At 41.4% G+C, this 21,445-nt stretch overlaps 1 protein-coding gene across 1 annotated transcript in view; it reads left to right on the top strand.

The window, feature by feature from the left end:
• snx19b (sorting nexin 19b) overlaps positions 1–21,130 on the top strand; it is a 183,896-nt gene extending 162,766 nt beyond the window's left edge. Inside the window, exons 10-12 of the mRNA XM_038778577.1 lie at positions 2,761–2,848; positions 19,165–19,289; positions 19,697–21,130. Of these exons, the coding sequence (XP_038634505.1) occupies positions 2,761–2,848; positions 19,165–19,288 (212 nt within the window). The 3' untranslated portion in view covers position 19,289; positions 19,697–21,130. The remainder of the gene's footprint in view (positions 1–2,760; positions 2,849–19,164; positions 19,290–19,696) is intronic.
• Positions 21,131–21,445: the final 315 nt, after the last annotated feature.

Raw genomic sequence — 21,445 nt, 5'->3', positions numbered from 1 at the left:
AAAGTGAAACAATGGTACAGAATGAGCATACATACATTTGGTGCAGTTGGTTTACAATAATTGAATTTTTAGTAAATGCAGAGTTGTGTTATTGGGTATCGACTGCTGTCTTTTCTCAATAATAGTGTGATTTGCAAGATGATTCCAGCAACGAATATCTAGAAATACTGCTCAATACTAAGAACTAAGAAGAATACTAAGTGTGACTAAGAACTATGTATTTTTTTCACCCTCCTGATGAACTGTAATTTTATGACTGACATTATTTTTGAAGGTTCTTTGTAATTTGCTCTTTTGCTAAACGGAACAATTAATGTTTTCATGGGCTAGAAATGGCAGTGTTTCATCTGACAAATTACAGTGAAAATTACTGTCATTGAGATCTGAATATATATTACACCCTATAATTTAAGGTGTTCCAAACCATGACAGTTGCAGCACAAGAGCATAGCATTCTGAATAGAGGAATGCTTTGAATTGATACTCCCCTTGCTCTTTGACGTGTGATTTTGAAGCTGCTTTTTTTGCAGGCCAGTGTTTGCATGAAATCCAGCTGAAAAGTATATATTCGCTGACTCTAAAACAATGAACAGCATTAGGAATACTGAGTATTGTAAAATTAAAACCATGATTCCTGTATATATAGAATGTTTGCCATAGATTACAGCATTTCCCAATGGCGTGGGGTAGCCACAATGGGAAACCCCATTGGCTGGCTGCGGGAATGGAGAATCCCACTGCCGACGGGGGCCCGCTGCGCCGAAAAAAGGGGCTAGCGGGGTGGAGAATCCCGCCAACGATCTTTCACAATTTTCTCACGAGGTGCTAATCCAACACTATAGTCGCTGATGGTCTGTTTTATATTTCTGAATATTTTTTAAAGCAGCAACAATCACTTTTTTCATTCCAGTACATAACTGACAAACAATTGGCTCCTGACCTCATTACAGCCTTGGTCCAAACATGGATTAAAGAGCTGAATTCAAGAGGCGAGATGAGAGTGACAGCCCAGGGCACCATGGCGGGTTGGGGGGGGGGGGGGGGGGGGGGGGGGGGGGTGCAGCATTCGGGCTCAGGCTGATGTGGCAAGTAACACTTGTGCCACACATGTGCCAGGCAATGACCATCTCCAACAAGAGAGAATCTAACCACCACCCTCTTAACAGTCAATAGATTATCATTGCTAAATCACCCACCATCAACATCCTGGGAGTTATCTTGACCAGAAACCTAACTCGGCCTGCTATATAAATAACGTGGCTACAAAAGCAAGTCGGATGTTGCTAATTCTGTCGGAAGTAACTCGCCTCCTGACTCCCCAAAGCCTGCCCACTATCTACAAGGTGTGGATTAAAAGTGTGAGTTTTACCTAGAAGAGTTCGTCCAACAACACTTGGGAAGCTTGCCACCATCCTGGACAAAGCCCACTTGAGCAGCACCCCATCCACCACCTTAAACAGTCACTCCTTTCACCATTGACACACAGTTGCAGCAGTGTTTACCATATACAAGATCTACTGCAGCAACTCACTGATACTCTTTAGATGCCATCTTCTGAGCCCATAACCTCTATCACCGAGATGGACAGGTCAGCAAATTAATGGGAGCATCACCACCTATAAATTCTCCTTCAAGCCACTTGGAAATCGCTGTTGTAAGTGGCCTTGGAAAAAAATTTGATTCCTTGGGAAATTAGTAACTATCGTATTTCATCTCCATTCTTGTGTCTTTTTTTTAACAAGTATTTGGAATCTCAGTGGAAGGACAATTGGTGAGAAGGAATGAATCTGATATGTTGGGCAGGTGAAGTGTGAAGCTGTAGCAGGGCCATTATTCAACCACATCTTGTCATCCTTTCCTGGTGACAGCTCCTTCCCAAATCTCCTGATCCAGTTATCAATATTAACTACATACATTTACGGAGAACAAAAATTTTATTTGGAGCCCTGCTGAAAACTTAAGAGCCTGATCAGACTCCTCTTTAATGGCCTCACAGTTGTCTTACTTACGGTCTAAAGTCATTTGAGGAGAATAGCCACTTTGGTGACTCTCTGGGAAGTCATTCCTTCCTGAGGCATTTTACTCACCTTTAGAACAGCAAGGTGAGCATAATTGCAGAGAAAGAAAGTAATACTTTTGAGTAAAAACTCAGCATGTCTAGTATTGTTTTATTCAGTTTTTTGAAGTAGTGAGCTCATTGTAATTGTCCCATGTGCTTCATAATTGTTGTATCCTATTGGACAGAGTAGGTTAGTGCCACCATTTTACTCTGCTCCTATTTAGAAAGACAATTTCATCACATACATATGCAGAGCTTTGGTAATGAGCGTTAGGAAAGAATTAGATGGCAGAAATGCCCTTGCACTTGGCTTAATCATGAATTATTGATGCGAGACATGAATTCAATCCAAGGCTGGGTTACCCTCTTCGCATAGGTGAAAATTTATCTGTAAATGCGGAATGTTCTCCAGATTATTGATCACAGTGTTTTCAAACTTTTATGGAAAACATCGGTGGATCAGTGGAAAATCGGTTTGTTTGTACGAAACTTTCTGAGCTCAGGAAGAGAAGATTTATTAGCGTTAAATTCAGAAGGCTTATGCGTATGAAGGCCTCGGACCATGAAGCTCAACTGTGAAGAATTTTTCATTGAAATATCACCAACGTTTTACTAGATGTTTTCTTCGGAACAGAAGTAACCTAATTAAGGCCCAGTTACAAGTCTTTTGAGTAATACTCTTTCCTATTATGTTTTTACAGCTCTGGTTCCTGAAATTCTTGGTGAGGAAGGTTATAAGAAAACATGGCAGCTAGTTCTCGAATCCCTTCAAGATCCTATGATCAACAGGTTGGTACAATATAGGATTCTGCCTTTGCAGTGTTCAATTTACCATGAATATGTGCACCATCCTGTTTTGGAACAATATCACTGTTCCTTCACTGTTGCTCGGTCAAAAAACTGGAACTCCCTAGCAGCACGTTGGGTGTATCTAAATCAAATGGACTGTAGTGGTTTAATAAGGTGGCTCATCTTCACCTTTTCAAGAGCAGTCAGGGATGGTCAATAAATGCTGCCTTGCCAATGGCACTCCCATCCAATGAAAGATTTTTTCAAAAATCCACACTTGGATTGACGTGATTTATAATATTACAGTCAATCCCCATAACCTTGGGAGAAAAACTGATCCAAATAAGTTCCCTTTGAATGAATGTACAATGTTATCATACAAGGAAAAGGGTACTCTACTACTCAATTCCATCCATGCCTATTATTTAGCAGAAATAAATAAGAATCACACTTGGCAACTGCTGGTATTGTTTGTGTGCGTTTGGTTTTTAACCTGTTGAAGTGCTCCGATGAAGTGCGTCCTCCATGGCTAGAAATTGTGAGGTGGAAGGCTGCTGATCTTTCACTGAGGCTGCTTCAGGTGGCTGTGCTAGGCGTCCACAAGCAACACAGGACCTTGAGAGCCTGTCTACAGTCCACAATATTGCAGCATGGGCCAGACAGCCTGGACGAATTTTCACTGCTTTTTCTTTGTTCAAGGCACTGCATTTACAGAGCACTGTTTGGTTGGCAAGACTTCTCATGCCACTTTCTGGCCACAGAATTATTGTTGCCAAGGTTAGGCAAACATAGAATCCACACAGTTCGAAAATCCACAAAACAGCAAATGAGATAACTGTTGAGTAAATCTGTTTCAATGTTGCTGGCAAAAGATTGATGGGTACATCAAGGAAATGTTTGAGAATTGTGTAGGCAATGCCTCAATCTGACTTCTCATCCAAAAAGCCTGGTTTAAAGGACAGTACCTATAGAGTATTGTGAGAAGTGAAAAACAGCTCGGTGTTTAAGCCAAAGTCAAACAAATTGCTGTCACATTCTCAAAACTGTGTAATACTAACCAAGTTTTCAAAAGATCACAATTTCTTGAAGGCATTAAAAAATAAGAGTCAGGTGTATTTTTAGATTTTACCGACCAAAGCTAAAAAAACACTGCAATAAAAATAAACTGCTGTGTTATAAAGATCTTTCACTTCCTAAACCTTGTGGTTTTAAGAATATCCATTTTTCAACACTGTGAAAGTGGTTCAATAAATTTTAGAGCACTATAACCATCAGGGAAAGAAAGGAAGAGGGTTATGTCCAGGCAGGAAGTTTGCTTTTCCAGCAGTGGAAATAATTATTTGAGCCGAGAGGTCCTCGAGGGCATTTCATACAGTACCAAACAGCAGAGAGGAACTGCCATTGGATAGGGTTACTCTGCAGAGAACACTTAGATGGTTTACTTCATCACTTTCCACAAGCCACCCACATTTAAGTAGAAGTCAAAATACAAAGTTACACTTTGGTCATTTTTGTTTTGCTGTAACCGATCCAACACTCATAAGTGCTCCACCCCTACGATTCACATTCCTTCATCTGCTACCTGTTTTTAGATTTACAATTACCTCAAAACCAAATGAACTGTCAGAAACAATGCTGTCAGAAACAATGCAAATTTGAAAGTCAGCTTTCCATGTAACACAGTTAACCCCAGTTTTATGAAATTTATAGTGTATCATAATAGGGTTTCAAAATAACCAGTTTTAAAGGTGTTGATTAGTGCACAAGTAAGTAGATGGATCACTTCTCTGGCATACAATTTTTTTTGTATTTATATTTATAGAGCTCCTCCGTGTCAGGTAATGGGTCGATGTTGGGTTGTGGGGAGGGGATTGTATTCTTTAGTCTTTCTATTTTATAAGATTGGCAATTTGTTTCTTGATCCTGCATACCAAATATAAAGCATTTTGTTTTTATAGGTGTTTCTTTATATTTTAGAGTGGAGGACTATTTTAAAGTGCAGTGAATAAGATGTTGTACAGTCTGGCTCCTGGTCTATAGAATATGTCAACTAATACTTGCAGTTAAATTCTTGACAAAATAAAAAGGGTGTAGAACCACAGAATACTTGCTAACTTTCCTCACCTCACATAACAATTTGCAATCCTTTAAACAATAGTTACAACACCCTGGCCTAGTGCGCGGTCAATTTCAGCCCCACTTGACCTGGATTTGCAACACAATTGAATAACCAATATTTTTTAGAAAAATGCCCGACTATAATTATTGGGTAGCCAAGAGCCAAAGACTTTGAGTATTTTTCATAAGAATTATTGGTTAATTCAATTGTGTTGCGACTTCAGATCAAGTGCGGCTGGAATTAACTGTGCACTAGCCCAGGGTTTTGTAACGATAACAGGAGCTGTAATGAAATATGCATCAAATACAATTGGTTAACTATTATCTAATTCCTGATCCCCCACTTTAATTTGTCCCCCCACTCACACAAGGCAGACAAACACTGAGGGGGTGAGAGGGGTGAAAATAATAAAGATGAAAGTCAAAAGATAAGAGGCTTTGTTTCAGATGGTTGCTTCTAGCACCTTTGCTTCAATCCAGGCTTTCAGTTCGAGGTTTTCGCAGTAGATTCATGCAGATTATGTGTGCAGCTATGCATCTATTCTCAATCTAACCTTCAGTTAGAGGTTTTCACTGTAGATGCATTCAGGTTCTGTGTAGGTTCAGAAATGCATCAACTCAAATCCTTTCTGGAGAGAGAAGAGAGGAAGCAGGTCCTTTCCCTGTGTCCAGGTCTCAACTCTGCTTTCCTTAGGTCTCTGGAAATCATCCCACTCGGGTAGGATCCAATCACCACCTGTTACCGGGCAGAGTATGGCCTTTTGACCAACTCGTTGGCCACCAGCCAATCAATCGAATCAGAATCTCTCAGTTTGGGCCTTGCTGTCCAAAGCTAGCAGCACCATATACTATGTTGCAGCTTCTTGAATTCCTCATTTTCTCTCTGCTGTTTGACTTAAAAATACATGTCCATTAAGCATCCATGGATCAAAAAGGATAATGGCAAAAATAAAGAAAGGGGAAATAAGGGAATCATCAGGCAGGACTCTTAAAGCATGCACAAGACTAATTTTACATAGTAGGAAAGATTCAGTCAAATTTATGTAGAATTTATAGCTGATAATTTTAATAAAGCAAGAGAAAATGAGCTCAATTTTAATCTCCCTGCTGCTCTGATTTCCGGTGTGATTGAGGGAGCACCACAAAAATTAACTTCTTGTCATTTGAAACCCACCTCTGTGATTTTTGCATCAGCCGCAGTGTAGGCAGCCAGTGCTCCTAGAAACAGGCAAAAGCTTCATGAAGAAAAATTTAGACCTTAGGAGATAGAGGACTGGGCCTGCCCAATAATTTGAAAATTGAGACCAGGACCTCTCCTAAAATATTTACAAAAAGAAGTCCTAAGGAAACCCAGTCTGGCCTGTGATTAGGATCCAGTCAGCTTCAAATTGTATGAAGCTAAGCTTTGATATAAGTTGAACTAAATGTTTGTTAACAGCATAGTCTGCTTTGCCAATCCTTGTGACGCCATAAAAAGTTGCATTTTAATTTTCTTTTACAGTATTTTTGGCTACCAATTGGTCCTTTCCGCAGTATAAGAATTGTTTCACGGAACAGGGAAAAAGAGTGAAAGCATTGTTTTGTAGCTTAATCTTTGAAAGCTGTTGTGCAAATAACTTGTTTCCTAATTCTTTTTTTTCTAAGTCTCATACGTGCTAAAATTCATGGAAAGGCTTATAAATGTTTATTGGAAAAAAATTACATGTGCGTACATTTTATATTTTTGGAAAATTTGGATAGAACATAAATGTTCAGTATATAAACACATTTTTTCGCTCCAGTCATCTGCTAGGTTGCAATTAACCACACCAAAATGACCACAAATGAGATTACATTGTTGTACATAGTGGTCGTCTTTGATTGGTTCTTGAAGCTGGAATAATACTTTTTAATAGGAAAAATCAATAGAAAAATAGACCTAATCCGTACTATTCTGCCAATTCATGTTGTAGCATTTGTATGTGAAAATGAAAATCGCTTATTGTCACGAGTAGGCTTCAATGAAGTTACTGTGAAAAGCCCCTAGTCGCCACATTCCGGCGCCTGTCCGGGGAGGCTGGTACGGGAATCGAACCGTGCTGCTGGCCTGCTTGGTCTGCTTTATAAAGCTAGCGATTTAGCCTTGTGAGCTAAACCAGCCCCTGTTAACCATGCTTCAGTACCCCCCATTCCCCCTTTAAGTGCAACCAAACTATATTATCTTGAGCAAGAAATAAAATAGCTTTGATTTCTTTATTATTTGCTGAATATGTCCAGTTAAAACTTGAACATAGATTTTTATAGAGAGCAGGGTATGGACCTCCTAAACCCAAGTAGCATATCAGCATAAGAGCATGTTTGCTTGACAGACAAAAGATATCCAATCATCTGGTTCAGAGGTAAAAACCATGCTAAGTACCTTGGGATCTTTAAAAAATGAAATGAAATGAATGAAATGAAATGAATGAAATGAAAATTGCTTATTGTCACGAGTAGGCTTCAATGAAGTTACTGTGAAAAGCCCCTAGTCGCCACATTCCGGCGCCTGTCCGGGGAGGCTGGTACGGGAATTGAACCGTGCTGCTGGCCTGCTTTGGTCTGCTTTAAAAGCCAACGGTTTAGCCCAGTGTGCTAAACCAGCCCCTAACGTGAACAATGTGGCTATTTCTTCCTCTACCGTACACATTTTTCAGTCACAGCCCTCTTCACAGCAAGTTATTTGAACCAAAGAAAACCTTCAGAGGGTGATGCTGTAACCTTCAGCATTGACATGATCCAAGTCAGAGTACAGAATGCCCCTCTACCTCATTGTATTTCTCCTTCCTCCCATACAGAAATAAAGGGTAACAATATAAACTGTCCATAATAAATTTACCACTGAAGGGAAGTTATTTTGTTCGGTGTGAGTGATGAAAGCCTGTTCAGATTTATAACCCATTGAACTGTTTTCTTAATGTCTTACAAGGAATACTATAGATTAGAGACTCAACCCCTCATAGATCCATTTTGAACACATCCATCAAAATACTAAATAATCATTAATACAAAACAGGACATTTGTTGTCTCAGCACATTAGAACATAGAACATACAATGCAGAAGGAGGCCATTTGGCCCATCGAGTCTGCACCTACCCACTTAAGCCCTCACTTCTACCCTATCCCCATAACCCAATAACCCATCCTAACCTTTTTGGACACTAGGGGCAATTTAGCATGGCCAATCTACCTAACCTGCACATCTTTGGACTGTGGGAGGAAACTGGAGCACCCGGAGGAAACCCACGCAGACACGGGGAGAACGTACAGACTCCGCACACACAGTGACCCAGCAGGGAATTGAACCCGTTAAATATTTCCTGGTCCATTTTTTGTTTTGTTCTCTCATGTTCCCAACACCTTTCACTATAGAAGAATTTATTTCTACAACTCTTCCCAATGAGCCTTTTTAAATCAGCTCCCAAAATATGGGCAAGATGTGGGAGGTTGCACTCATTCCTCTTCTGCAAGAGGAATCTCCAGCCTGGCGGAGATGGAAAGCAACGGCAAGTTATATCTTTCCATAGCATAAGATGTCTTGAACTTAAATATTGATACCAGGGCAACCTGGTATTTACATACACTAGAACTAGAAAAATCTATCTATACAATTTACCTTTGCACAAACTGATTTTAACACGCTGGCATCCATTCAGTCTATTTGTTTTTGCAATTATTTTCATCTTGTTTCTCCACATTATTAATGTGGCTTCTTGAGTGGCTGCACATATATAAAGTAATTTAAAACTTTTTGGATAGCATCCGCCACTCTTGGAAAGAAATCCAAATACCAATTAAATCTGAGAGTTGGACGTCATTTACGGCAAGCACTTGGCATGATATTCAAGTCTTCAGTATTTCACTGTATTGCATTTTAATCGAAAATACTTTAAAAGTTTTTATTTGGACTGAAGCTGAAACTCAGTTGTACTCCAAGAACTGTCAAGATTTCACGCACACCTCGCTCTTCAACCTAACTCTACCATATGCTACAAATCTATGTTTTGTTTCTAAACCTTTGAGGACTGCGGTAGCATTTGTGCACCACATCCAGAATAAATCCTGATTATATTTTATTTTCTTCAGAGACTTGAAAGACAGACCAATTTCACAGGTGGCTATTAATATCGCTGAATTTTATGAAATTCAGCTCAATGCCTGAGGAACTTTGCTCTTCAATTTTTAGTAAATTAAAATGTATTTCACTTTTATAGTGGGTTGGAATACAGTTTTTACCTCCACGTATTATCTTTGTCTCCAATCCAGAGTGATTGGATCAAACTGCCCTCTTTCACTGCGAATCTCAAGTGTAAAGAGTTTAGAGAGTCTTCACCAAACTCTTTTACACTATTCCACAGTGCAATCTTAGTTTCATGTTAGTTGTCAGATTTAAAGAACATCATGGTAGCATAAGTGAATAGCACTGTGGCTTCACAGCGCTAGGGTCTCAGGTTTAAATCCCCACTGGGTCACTGTCTGTTCGGAGTCTGCACGTTTTCCCCGTGTCTGTGTGGGTTTCCTCCGGGTGCTCCGGTTTTCTCCCACAGTCCAAAGATGTGCAGGTTAGGTGGATTGGCCCTGCTAAATTGCCCTTAGTGTCCAAAAAATGGTTAGAAGGGGTATTGGGTTACGGGGATAGGGTGGAAGTGAGGGCTTAAGTGGGTTGGTGCAGAGTCGATGGGCCGAATGGCCTCCTTCTGCACTGTACGTTCTATGTTCTCTATTTTCTATAATGACTGTCACACCAGAACAATAATTGGATTGCCCTCTTGTACTTAGGGCTAAAACTTGTTAGAGACAATAAGAGGAACTTTGCAGTGAACCATGGCAGTTTTAACGCTGACACTAACCACAAAAACTAGAAAAGTGCAGAGACTTATATCTCTAAGATTGAAAATAAGTCTTGAAACACATAGACATGGCAAATCTTTTTATTAATGTTGATAAATACAAAATGTTAATTAAGTTTTATGTCACTGAAGCTGCAGTTCAGTTCAGCAGACATGTGCATGTTCTTCCTTAGTTTTTGGAAACATACCTTTTGCACACATATCAGCAAATTGCCCACAGGCTCCAAACCAATACATTCATTGCAGAGCTTAAACAATATTGGTTGCTGCTGAAGTGAAGAACTTAAATAAGAGAGCTTTAATCCACATGACTTCTGTTAAGCCTGCAGTTTGAATTTCCTGGCTGATGTGCCTAAGGCCCTAAAATACAGCAATTTGTTGTGAAGAAGTGGGGGGAATTATGTTTTGGCTGTTGTTATGCCCTGTTTTATGGCCAACTTACTGGCAGCATTGGTGGCGGCATAAGAACAGATCGCTTGTATACTTTTACAGTTGCAGGAAAGCTGATAGCAGTATTCTGTAGTATCTGAATTAATCACTGTGCTTCATTTTTCTATCTGAATTTAAGTAACCTTTAATTATCACAAGTGGTTCCAATGAAATAACAGAAGTTCTGAAATACTCTTGCAAATATTGATAAATTTAACACAATCTAAAATAATCTGTGTTAAATTAAGCAACTCCCAAGAGATGATGTGAAGATGCCGGCGTTGGACTGGGTGGGCACAGTAAGAAGTCTTACAACACCAGGTTAAAGTCGAACAGGTTTGTTTCAAATCATTAGCTTTCGGAGAACAGCTCCTTCATCAGGTGAGTCTCAGCTGCTCTCCGAAAGCTAGTGTTGTCCGACTTCTTCCTGTGCCAACTCCAAGAGAGACAGATTTACTGGCTGTAGATTGGGGTTGTATATTGGCAGTTGCAGTTTTGAAAACTTTGGCACTCCAAGGTGCTAGTTATTTGAAAATTGAAAAGTTGTTGAAGCAGAAGATTCACATCAAGTTAATGTGTCTTTCTGACATGAATCTCCACATTGCTCCAAGAATATAATCTCAATAGGAAGGGCGAGGGGGAGTAGATAGCTCAAGCTCTAATGGGCATTAATTAACTTTGGCTAGCTGTCTGAGTAACCCCTTAGGAATTGGAGGGTGAGATGAGTCGCTTCTAGTTTAAATTATACAGAGCCAGTCTAAATTTAGTTTCAACGGGCCAGTATGAGATTTTGATGAAAGTTAGCTGTGAGGGTTGATAATTCAGCAGAAAGAAGACACTAGAAGGCTTGTATGTTATACTTCAGATTGCGTTTGAAGTTCGCCAGTACTTTTTTCATCAATCCATACCCTGACACTATCTGCTCACATTCAGTTCCACTTAACTTATTACTCTTGTCCTGTACAAAAATTCTGAATGTAAATTAGAGAATTTGGTTTATACCAGATTGGAGGTAGAATTGTATTTCAGAATTTGGGATTTAGAAATTGTATTTCAGAATTTGAAATTTAGAAAAGGCATTTATGGAAAATACTAGGACTGTATCCATACAAGACTTATTTATTAAGGAAACAAGGGAAATCTTTAACCCCTTCACTATAACTACTCAAGGAATCGTCAGGGGTTTAATCAGAATGATGCCTAACTTCGGCCCACCAAACAATCTGACATCAACCAGCTTGCATTATATTAGTCGTTAGATTACCTACTCCATTTAGGATATGCACAAGGTACTGCTGAATTATTTCTTGTTAAATCATCAAAGAAGCCAGATAATAAATTAATGTACTCACAAATCTTTATTTAAATAAAATAAATTTAGTGTACCCAATTATTTTTTTCCAATTAAGGGGCAATTTAGCGTGGCCAATCCACCTACTCTGCACATCTTTGGGTTGTGGGAGCGAAACCCACGCAAACACGAGGAGAATGTGCAAACTCCACACGGGCAGTGACCCAGAGCCGGGATCGAACCTGAGACCTCGGCGCCGTGAGGCTGCAGGGCTAGTCCATTGCACCACCGTGCTGCCTCCACAAATCTTTATTGATAGTATCATCAGAATTATCATTTAAACTAGGACATGCTATATTCGATTTTATAGCAGATATGATTAAATAACATAATGAATAACAGAAATTGCAATGGCAGCTGAGTTATGTCATGATAGTTCAGCATTAACTGATTTCCTGTTTATACGATTGGAATCGGAGATATAACTCGGTGGAGTCAATTTATGAATAGATTATTGAATAGTTGACAAGTTAACAGCATTGGATAGCTGTTCTGATCATGCTCATAGTTAACAATGTTCCAAAAGTTACACAACCTCATTGTCTAAATTGAGCTGTGTGCCAAACCTTTTTTAAAATATCTATTGGAGTTCTTCAATTTTTTCACAAAATCGTAAAAAGAAAGCTGCAGATGACGATGTATAACAGGTACAATCCAAAATAACAGTCATTGCAGCATTAGGAACAACAAGACTGGATGATGCAGGGACAAAGTTCCTAACAGGCTCCCCCCATGGATACATGACCCGTCTGCACCTGAATGGGATACAGACAACAATTTAGACCTACATCACACCCATAGCTTAAAATCAGAATTCCAGAAGAGAAAAACAATACCTGGGAACCCAACACTAGGGGAACTCGACTAACCCCTATGGAGCAATTTGAACTCTTCTCCAGACCCAGGCCGGAACAGGCAGCCATATTACCTTTCGAGATGGCAAGCGATAAGGACAGATTCAAGGAGAGGAGGTGGCACAACCAAACCCATGTTAACAATCCATTGTCTCCCACAGAGAAAGTAAAAAGAGACCAAGAAAAAGAACTAGATGGATTGGAAATGCTAACTTGCCCTTTTGAGTTCAAAGATGTGCAGGTTAGGTAGATGGGGCGGGGATGGGGATGGGGCGAGAAGTGGGTCTGGTAGAGTGCTCATTCGGAGGGTCATGCAGACTCAATGGGCCAATTGGCCTCCTGCACTGTCGGGATTCTATGAAATCGAACCCCCACAACTCCAATTCCCAGGGCCAAGGACAAAACAGAACTGGCACCGCACCCATAGGGCAAAAGGCAGCCTTGGAGGTCAAGATCCAAGACTCGGGAGAAAAATAGCCTGGTCCCAGTCAGAGAGAGAAGGGGGAAGTCCACACCAGAATGGGGGAGCCGTCAGAGCCGCCGTCCCCACAAGGTAGACATCAGGATAAATGATCTTTCCACTGGTGCACGAAGAAAGTAGACATCAAAATAAAGCAGGAGCTTATAACGGCGAGCATCTTTCAGGATATTCTAAGGATTTCAATGATCAGAACACAATGCTTCCAGCCTGCTGACAGACCGAGCCCAGGCTGTCAGCAATCTATGCTCCCGCAGTGGGGAAAAGCCCACCCCTCTGAGTCGACACCGGGCACAGGACCACACAGAACCAGAGCTTGGAAGGCCAGCCAATCACAGGCTTTAAAGACAGGATTAAATGTGCTCCAATCGAATTTGAGCCGTCCTCCCTCCTGATCGAGACTCCAGAAACGTGATGGTCAGTTTTCAAACCCGGCCGGGAACCTCTCAACCATCTCTATGAAAATTATCTCTCAAACTTATTTTCAGTGTCAAAACACCATCCTTCATTTTCAAAGAAAGCACTTGAGTTTCATTAACCAATTGAGGGACACATCTTTGAACAACTTTGCTTTTAATATAAGTCACCTTGATTGCCAAATTTGCTAGCCCTGATGACCGCTGCTTACTATAGCATTGGTATCCAATCGTACCAAGGTGTGATTTAACTCCCCTAAATTCTCAGGCTTTTTTAGAAAGAGTCTTATAGAGTTTCAGTTATGCCCTAACACACAGGGCGTGATCTACCCGAACGGGGACAAAGTCCTGTAGCGCACACGTGATTAGTTGGATGTTTCCCAGAGCTCGGTGCTCGAGCTTTGGGGCAGCACGGTAGCATGGTGGTTAGCATAAATGCTTCACAGCTCCAGGGTCCCAGGTTCTGTTCCCGGCTGGGTCACTGTCTGTGCGGAGTCTGCACGTCCTCCCCGTGTGTGCGTGGGTTTCCTCCGGGTGCTCCGGTTTCCTCCCACAGTCCAAAGATGTGCGGGTTAGGTGGATTGGCCATGCTAAATTGCCCGTAGTGTCCTAAAAAAAAAGTAAGGTTAAGGGGGGGCGGGGGTTGTTGGGTTACGGGTATAGGGTGGATACGTGGGTTTGAGTAGGGTGATCATTTGCTCGGCACAACATCGAGGGCCGAAGGGCCTGTTCTGTGCTGTACTGTTCTATCTATCTAGCTCAGAGCGCCGAGAAACACCTTGCGATCTAACGACCATTCGGGTTAATCGCGGGCTTCAGCGCAGAACGTGCAGCCGTTCCTTGCACTAAGAGCTCCACTCACCGAATCTCAAGGAGAGATTGGGGTGCTATTTTTTTAATATAAATTTAGAGTAATTACTCTAATTTTCTCCAATTAAGGGACAATTTAGCGTGGCCAATCTACCTAACCTGCACATCTTTGGGTTGTGGGGATGAAATCCACGCAGACATGGGGAGAATGTGCAAACTCCACACGGACAGTGACCCAGGGCCGGGATTCGGACCCGGATCCTCAGCGTCGCAGTCCCAGTGCTAACCACTGCGCCACATGCCGCCCGGGGGTGCTATTTTAAATGGTGTCCCAATCTCTAAGGCCCCCGATGCAATTCCCAAACCACCCCAGCCCCAACTCACCGTAAAGGGGTTCCTCTGCCCCCCCCTCAACCCGGCTCTCACGCAGGGCACCCCCTGGCCTGATCCCCACTGAATGAAAAATCCCAGCCTGGCACTCTGGCAGCATCCTGCCAGTTGGTAGTGCCACTAGGCACTGTGGCAATGCTAGACTTGCACCCAGGTGGTACTGCTAGGCAGGCTGTGCCACCCTACCTGGAGGGCATGTATCTGGGAGTTTCTGGTCCCCTGGAAGACCCCTACGAGTACTGTTCCTTCTGGTCCCTGTTTGTGGAGACCAGAACTGAACAGTTCTCGTCTGTAGCCTCGAAGGCGAGAGGGTTAAACCCCAGGCCTTGGTTAGATCATGGGAACGCATATTAGAGTGAGACTAGCTGACTCACTCTTGTGTGCAGATTTTCAAAAAAGTAATCTCGCCCACAATGGGCAGGATTTTCATTGCGACGTCCTGCGAGATCACGTTCGATCTCTCAAGGAGTGGTGAGCTGGGTAGATCCCAGAAGAGTGATCTCCCACCATCTACCGGGCACGCCGTGCTGATGGTAGATCACATCCGCTGTCTCTGAAACTGTAACATTGATGACTTATGGCTCCCGGTAATAGTAAGAAATGCTTTGTCTTTTTAAGCCTTTGTGGTTCAATTCGCAATACCCCTTTTCCCCAGAGTTCAGTCCGACTGTTGACTCAATTTTCAGTTAGCCGATTCTGAGGACAACTTTCGGACACATAGTACATTTTCGTTGCATGGGTTACATTTGATAAATGATTTTTCTATTTTTATTTGCCAGCCAAATTAATTTTTGGGAAAACATGGTCCTCAATTGAGAGAGTCCATAGACAGATGAAGTGAGTTAGTAAAATAGTAATACTCGAGGTAAATGTGGCAAATCTCATGGGAGTGCCCCTTTAAGAAAGATTTTAAAACTAAGATCTGTGGCACAATCTATGGATACAGATTTCAAAAAGCTGGTGGGCAGGTATAATAGCAATAAAAAGGCTAATAGAATGTTGATCTGTATCTGAAAGGAACTGAAGTACAAAGGGAAGAAAGTGATATTTTAGTTTTATAGAACCTCATAAATTCGAGGCACTGTCCCTCAGGAAGGAGGGGCTGGTTTAGCACAGTAGGCTAAACAGCTGGCTTGTAATGCAGAACAATGCCAGCAGCGTGGGTTCAATTCCCATACCGGCCTCCCCGAACAGACACCGAAATGTGGCGACTAGGGGCTTTTCACAGTAACTTCATTGAAGCCTAATTGTGACAATAAGCTATTATTATTATTATTATTATTATGATTATTATTATTATATATTGCAGATTCACCAGAATGAAATCAGAGTTTAAACCATTATGTTAGGACGCAGGTTGCATAAACTTGGGTTGTATTTTTTCTTATTCTTTTATGGGTGGTTGCTGGCTAGGCCAGCATTTATTGCTCATTCCTAGTTGCACATCAGAAGGTGCAGGTGAGCTGCCGCTTTGAACCGCTGCAGTCCCTGAGGTGTAGGTACACCCACAGTGCTGTTAGTGAGGGAGTTCCAGATTTTTGACCCAGCATGAATAATGGAACAGCAATATGTTTCCAAGGCGGGGTGGTGATTGGCTTGGAGGGGAACCTCCCATGTGGTGGGGTCCTCAGGTATCCGCTGCTCTTGTCCTTCTAGATGGTCGTGGTCGTGGGTTTGCAAAGTGCTGTCTGAGGAACCTTGGTGAGTTACTGCAGTGCATCTCATAGATGGTACACATGACTGTACTGCTCATCTGTGATAGAGGAATTGAATGTCTGTTGAAGAGGGAGCAATCAAGCGGGCTGCTTTGTCCCGAATGGTATCAAGCTTCTTCAGTGTTGCTGGAGCTGCACTCATCCAGGCAAGTGGAGAGTATTCCATTATACTCGTGACCTGTGCCTTGTAGATTGTGGACAGGTTTTGCGGGGTGGTCAGGTGGTGGGTTATTCGCCATATGATTCCTAGCCTTGAACCTGTTCTGGTCGCCACAGTATTAATATGGCTAGTCCAGTTCAGTTTCTGATCAATGGTAACCCCCAGGATAGGATATTGATTGTGAGGGATTCCGCGATGGTAATGCCATTGAATGTTAAGGGGTGATGGTTAGATCCTCTCTTGTGGGAGTTGGTCGTTGCCTCATACTTGTGTGGCGCGAATGTAACTTGCCACTTGTCACCCCAAGCCTGTCCAGGTCTTGCTGCATTTGGACAGGACTGCTTCATTATCTGGGGAGTCGCAAATGGTGCTGAACATTATGCAGTCATCTGTGAACATCTCCACTTCCATTTGACAATTAGAGGATTTTAGGAATATTGGCTTCTAAATATTGGGAAAGTTAAGAGCTAAAATCCTGGGGGTATAGTGTGTTTGGCTGCAGTGGTCATGGTTTTACAAAGTATTTTATATTGCTTTTAGGAAACAGCAAGTGAAACTGACCAGAGGAATGTGGATTGGCTGGGAAGGTCCCTGGGAGTTAATGTGTTATTGCAGACTACAGAGATCATTTGTTTTTCAGCTTGGGGAGATGGGTTCATTACTGGGAGACAGTGAGTTTGGATAAGCTTTGAGAGAGAAAGGAGCTGAATTCTGATCTGCCTTACTCAGAGTACACAATTTTTCCAGTAGATAGTTTAAAATATATATATATATTTAAAGCAGAGCAGTCTTGTCTGAAGACAAGGAAGAGGCTGAAGCAACGTAGTTGAATCAGCTATTTCAAAGTATTCAGCCAGAGTCTGAAGAGGCTACAACTGGAGGTAAAATTGTTTTTGATGCAAGGATTACTGTATGCCCTGCTAATTTTAAGATGGATTAAGAGCTGTATGTTCCTTTTCATAGAAAGGTTCAGTGCAGAAAGAGACCATTCAGCCCATCAAGCCTGCACTGACCCTCTGAAAGAACTCCCTACCTAGGCCCATTCCCCCACTCTATCCCTGTAACCCATAACCCTACCTAACCTTTGGACACAAAGGCACAATTTAGTATGGCCAATCCACCTAACCTTGCACATCTTTGGGCTGTGGAAAGAAACCGGAGCACCCAGAGGAAACCCACACAGACACTGGGAGAATGTGCAGACTCTGCACAGGCAGTGACCCAAGGTTGGAATTGAACCCGAACCCAGATGTCAATAAGGAGGCCTTTGCTGGGTTGACAGGGCTGGATTTGCTGCTGCTGTTTCTGGTGCCTGGGTCGATGCCGGGTGATCCGTCCGGTTTCATTCCTTTTTGTATTTTCATAACGGTTGAATACAATTGAGTGGCAGGGCCATTTCAGAAGGCATTTAAAAGTCAACCACATTCGCTTGAGTATCAAAGATTAAGAAACGATCAAAGTGAAGTCTTTAAAATGATAAAATCAATTTGCAACACCGTTACAGAGAAACTGCTTACTCTGGAAGGACAATCCAGAACAAGAGGGCATATTCTTAAAATTAGAATAGGTGAACTGGACCCGGGCACTCGGGAGGCCATATTCGGGGTGTCGGACCAGCCGTGATTGGAAACGGGCGCTGAGGCAGATGCTGTAGCCTTTGCCTCGTTGATCGCCCGAAGGCGGATCCTGTTAGGGTGAAGATCAACCTCTCCACCCTGTGCCCTGGCGTGGCAGGGGGACCTGCTGGAATTCTTAACGCTTGAAAAGGTCAAATTTGAACTGAGGGGAAGGATGGAGGGGTTCTACAATTCATGGGCGTTATTCATTATGCACTTTCGGGAATTGGATCACATTGAACACTGGGTGGGGGGGGGGGGGGGGGGGGGTTGTAACACTGTATGTGTTAATGGTGACTATGGGTGATTCCTGATTCCTTTTTGTCATTTATTAATGTTAACATGCGGGCCAATGTCTGAGGTTTGGTGGGAGGATGCGATTGTAGTTATTGATATGGGGATTGACATTACATTCGTTATTGATTGTTGTTTATTGTTGAGTGTAAATTTGGGAGAAAATGTGAAAAAAGGAGAATAAAAATATTTTTTTAAAAATTAGAATAGGCAATTCAGTTGGGAAATCAGAATGCAGCCTTCTTACAAAGACTAGTGCAAATACATAGGTTAGAGTATCAAGTGACATAGCGCCGAGGTGGATAATTTGAGTTAAGGTATGCATCAGCCATGGAATAATTGAATGCTGGCAGAACTGAATGGAGGGCTGAAAAGCAAATTCCTGTTCCTATTTTCCATCCTTTTTCCATTTTATACACTTCTTTTCTATTATCAATTCTGAACAGCTTTTATTTTATGAATGGTTCCATAAATTAATGAGTGATTTGAGAGGACTTCAATGATGCACGCTATGGAGGAGCAGAGAATCATATTGGCGCTGGTGCTAACCTTCATGCTTGTCAGATATTTGGTGATAATGCCGAGTTTGCAAGACTTCTAGCCCACCTGATAACCCAACCATTTTAATGGACGTGAAGTCACGTGGGTTGTGAATTGGGCAGCTGCCTTCCACACCTGAGTTCCCATTACCTGAAGCTCTGTGTTGACAGCACTAAATCATAAAATGTACTCCTAAAAGTCTGTGAGAATATCTGTCTTCCTTTCCAATCCTGTTCTACTCTAGTAACTATATGACTGTGCAATTTCTTTCTGTTGCAGGCATCTGATTTACTGCATCTGGGATCTACTGCTGGAGTTCCTGATTCCAGAAGCTTCCAGTGAGGAATTCCAAAAGTCTTTGCTTGCCTGTGCTTCTGGCAGTTCTGAGAAAATACTGATCTGAGGTAAATGTCTTCTCATTGGCATTTTTTTTTTGTGGAGTTGTGAGGTTGTTCCATCGGATCCTCCCGGGAATACACACCTATTGACAGTCGAAGACAGGCTTCAGTTCTCCTGCATAAGAACACATCCATGCTAGCTGACTACACCACTTCCAACTATTGTTGTGGTCCTTGAAGAAGGGAGGCCTGTCTTGTAATCCCAAACTTTTCACATTGTGTAATAAATTCCATCCACCATCTGTCCTCCCTTCCTTTTATTCAAACTTTCCCCAGGTAACACATCTTCTGCTTAAAGACTACTAAGTTCTGAAGATATATGGGCTTTTCTTTGGATTGTAGGATTTCATTTATCTGTTAATCGTTGAAAAAAGACTTGAACAAATTCACCTATAAACTTTTCTCTCAAACAGGGTAAGAGCCTATTGCCATGCAGTGACTGAATACAAAGCAGATTTGTCACAAAAGCATCATTTGGACATCCGTACCAGAGATCAGATGAAACAAAGTCTGAACAGCACCTTTCTGCGTTACAATGTGCACCAAGGAAAACACCAAGCCTGAATATTTTACATTTCGACTTCAGAGACACCATAAAATGACAGTATATGATAATAGGCTATTTATTGAAAGTGTGTAATGCATGTTCAGACATCATCCTGCACTGTCTTGATATGATCAGAATCTATTGTTGGAAACTGCACTGGCTGTCTGAGGTGGAGATGCTTTTGCAGATGTACAAAGCAAATCAAAATGATTAGAGTGTTTAGTATTGCAGTAAAATGGGAAGCAGCAAGGCGAGTTTCGAAAGGTTCTGGATTCACTTAATGCTTTAAAACCTTTGACATAGGTTTCTACAGCAAGCTTCTCGACCATTCCACGCAACAGTTCATCCACGTTAATAATTTAGCTGCTTTTATTACTGTGGTGCTGGCAAGGCCAATCTCCACAATTGCAATAATTAACCAATATTTATTCAAACATTCCTGAAATAGAGATACAAACACTGAATAGCACAATGTACAATGTGAGCCTATTGCTTAGCACTTTTTTTTAAGGTGTCGAGGTGAGGAATTTCCTTGGAATTCTGCTTGCCTGAGAATCCCACAAAAAATGTGGTGGAAACTTAATTTACGCTGCTGAGCGCAGCATCCACTGCACTTTAAAGCAAAGTAACCCCAATGGAAAGGAAGCAGCTCTGATGAACTTCTCAGCTTAAGGAACTGAAAAGCGAAAGCTGAACTCCATCCTCATTACATGGTGCCTGAGAGCGGTGTGTTTTGGTGATTAATTTGCCATAATATGGCCTTAGATGTAATAGAAGGTACCAAAATTACATTCCAATTCATTTTCTTTGAGAGATGGTTGGAATGGGAGCTTTATTTACAGAAGTCTATTTAATTGCTAAATATTTTGTTTTCTGTCTTGTTGAACCACATGAACATTTTGCACATTTCATGGTTAAATATAGAAGCTGAAGTACAAAATTTATTGTTTTGCCACTTAGTTGTGTGTTTGATATTGTTCATGATGCAGCTTCTAAAATATTAAAGGATTTTGCATTGTTGGTCACAATAATAGTTTGGATGAGGGTTATCAGCTACACTATGTAATTTATAAAGATGTGTTACAGTTTTTCTGATTGCACCAAAACTAATTAAATATGTTCCATATCTGGATAGACCAGGCTAGATAAACTAGTTGATCTTTCCCTGTCCCTTATTTTTCTTTGTTGTTATGTCTTTCTACTGTACTGTAAAAACTGCTGTGTTGAATTATTTAGTTATTTAAAAGTAAGTGAATAAACGTGAAGTTGGCGCGTTAATTAAAGAGGATTGCTCTTCGGATTCTGCCTTTTATTTTAAAAGTAAACTTTGGGGCCCAACAAATAAACCTGTTGACTCTCCTGGGCAAAGATTGAAATGGTGGACATCATCAAAGCACAAATATAATGTTAAACTGTTGTCTGTAATCTTTGTTAGTCATTCCCTTTTATCCAATCATGTTCTTTGTGAAGGAGCATTTGATTTGCTTCAGAAATAGAACAGGCCTTGGAAATGATATTCTGTTTTGAGTTTTAAGTAGTTGTCGGCCTAACCAAACTGGTTTACTAAATTATTATCTTCAACATACTCTGCATCAGGGTCGCAGTCAATTTCATG

This window comes from Scyliorhinus canicula, chromosome 19, assembly GCF_902713615.1.
Source record: "Scyliorhinus canicula chromosome 19, sScyCan1.1, whole genome shotgun sequence".
Lineage (NCBI taxonomy): Eukaryota > Metazoa > Chordata > Chondrichthyes > Carcharhiniformes > Scyliorhinidae > Scyliorhinus > Scyliorhinus canicula.
Note: the sequence above shows the minus strand (reverse complement) of the source record. Positions and strands in the feature narration are given on the sequence as shown.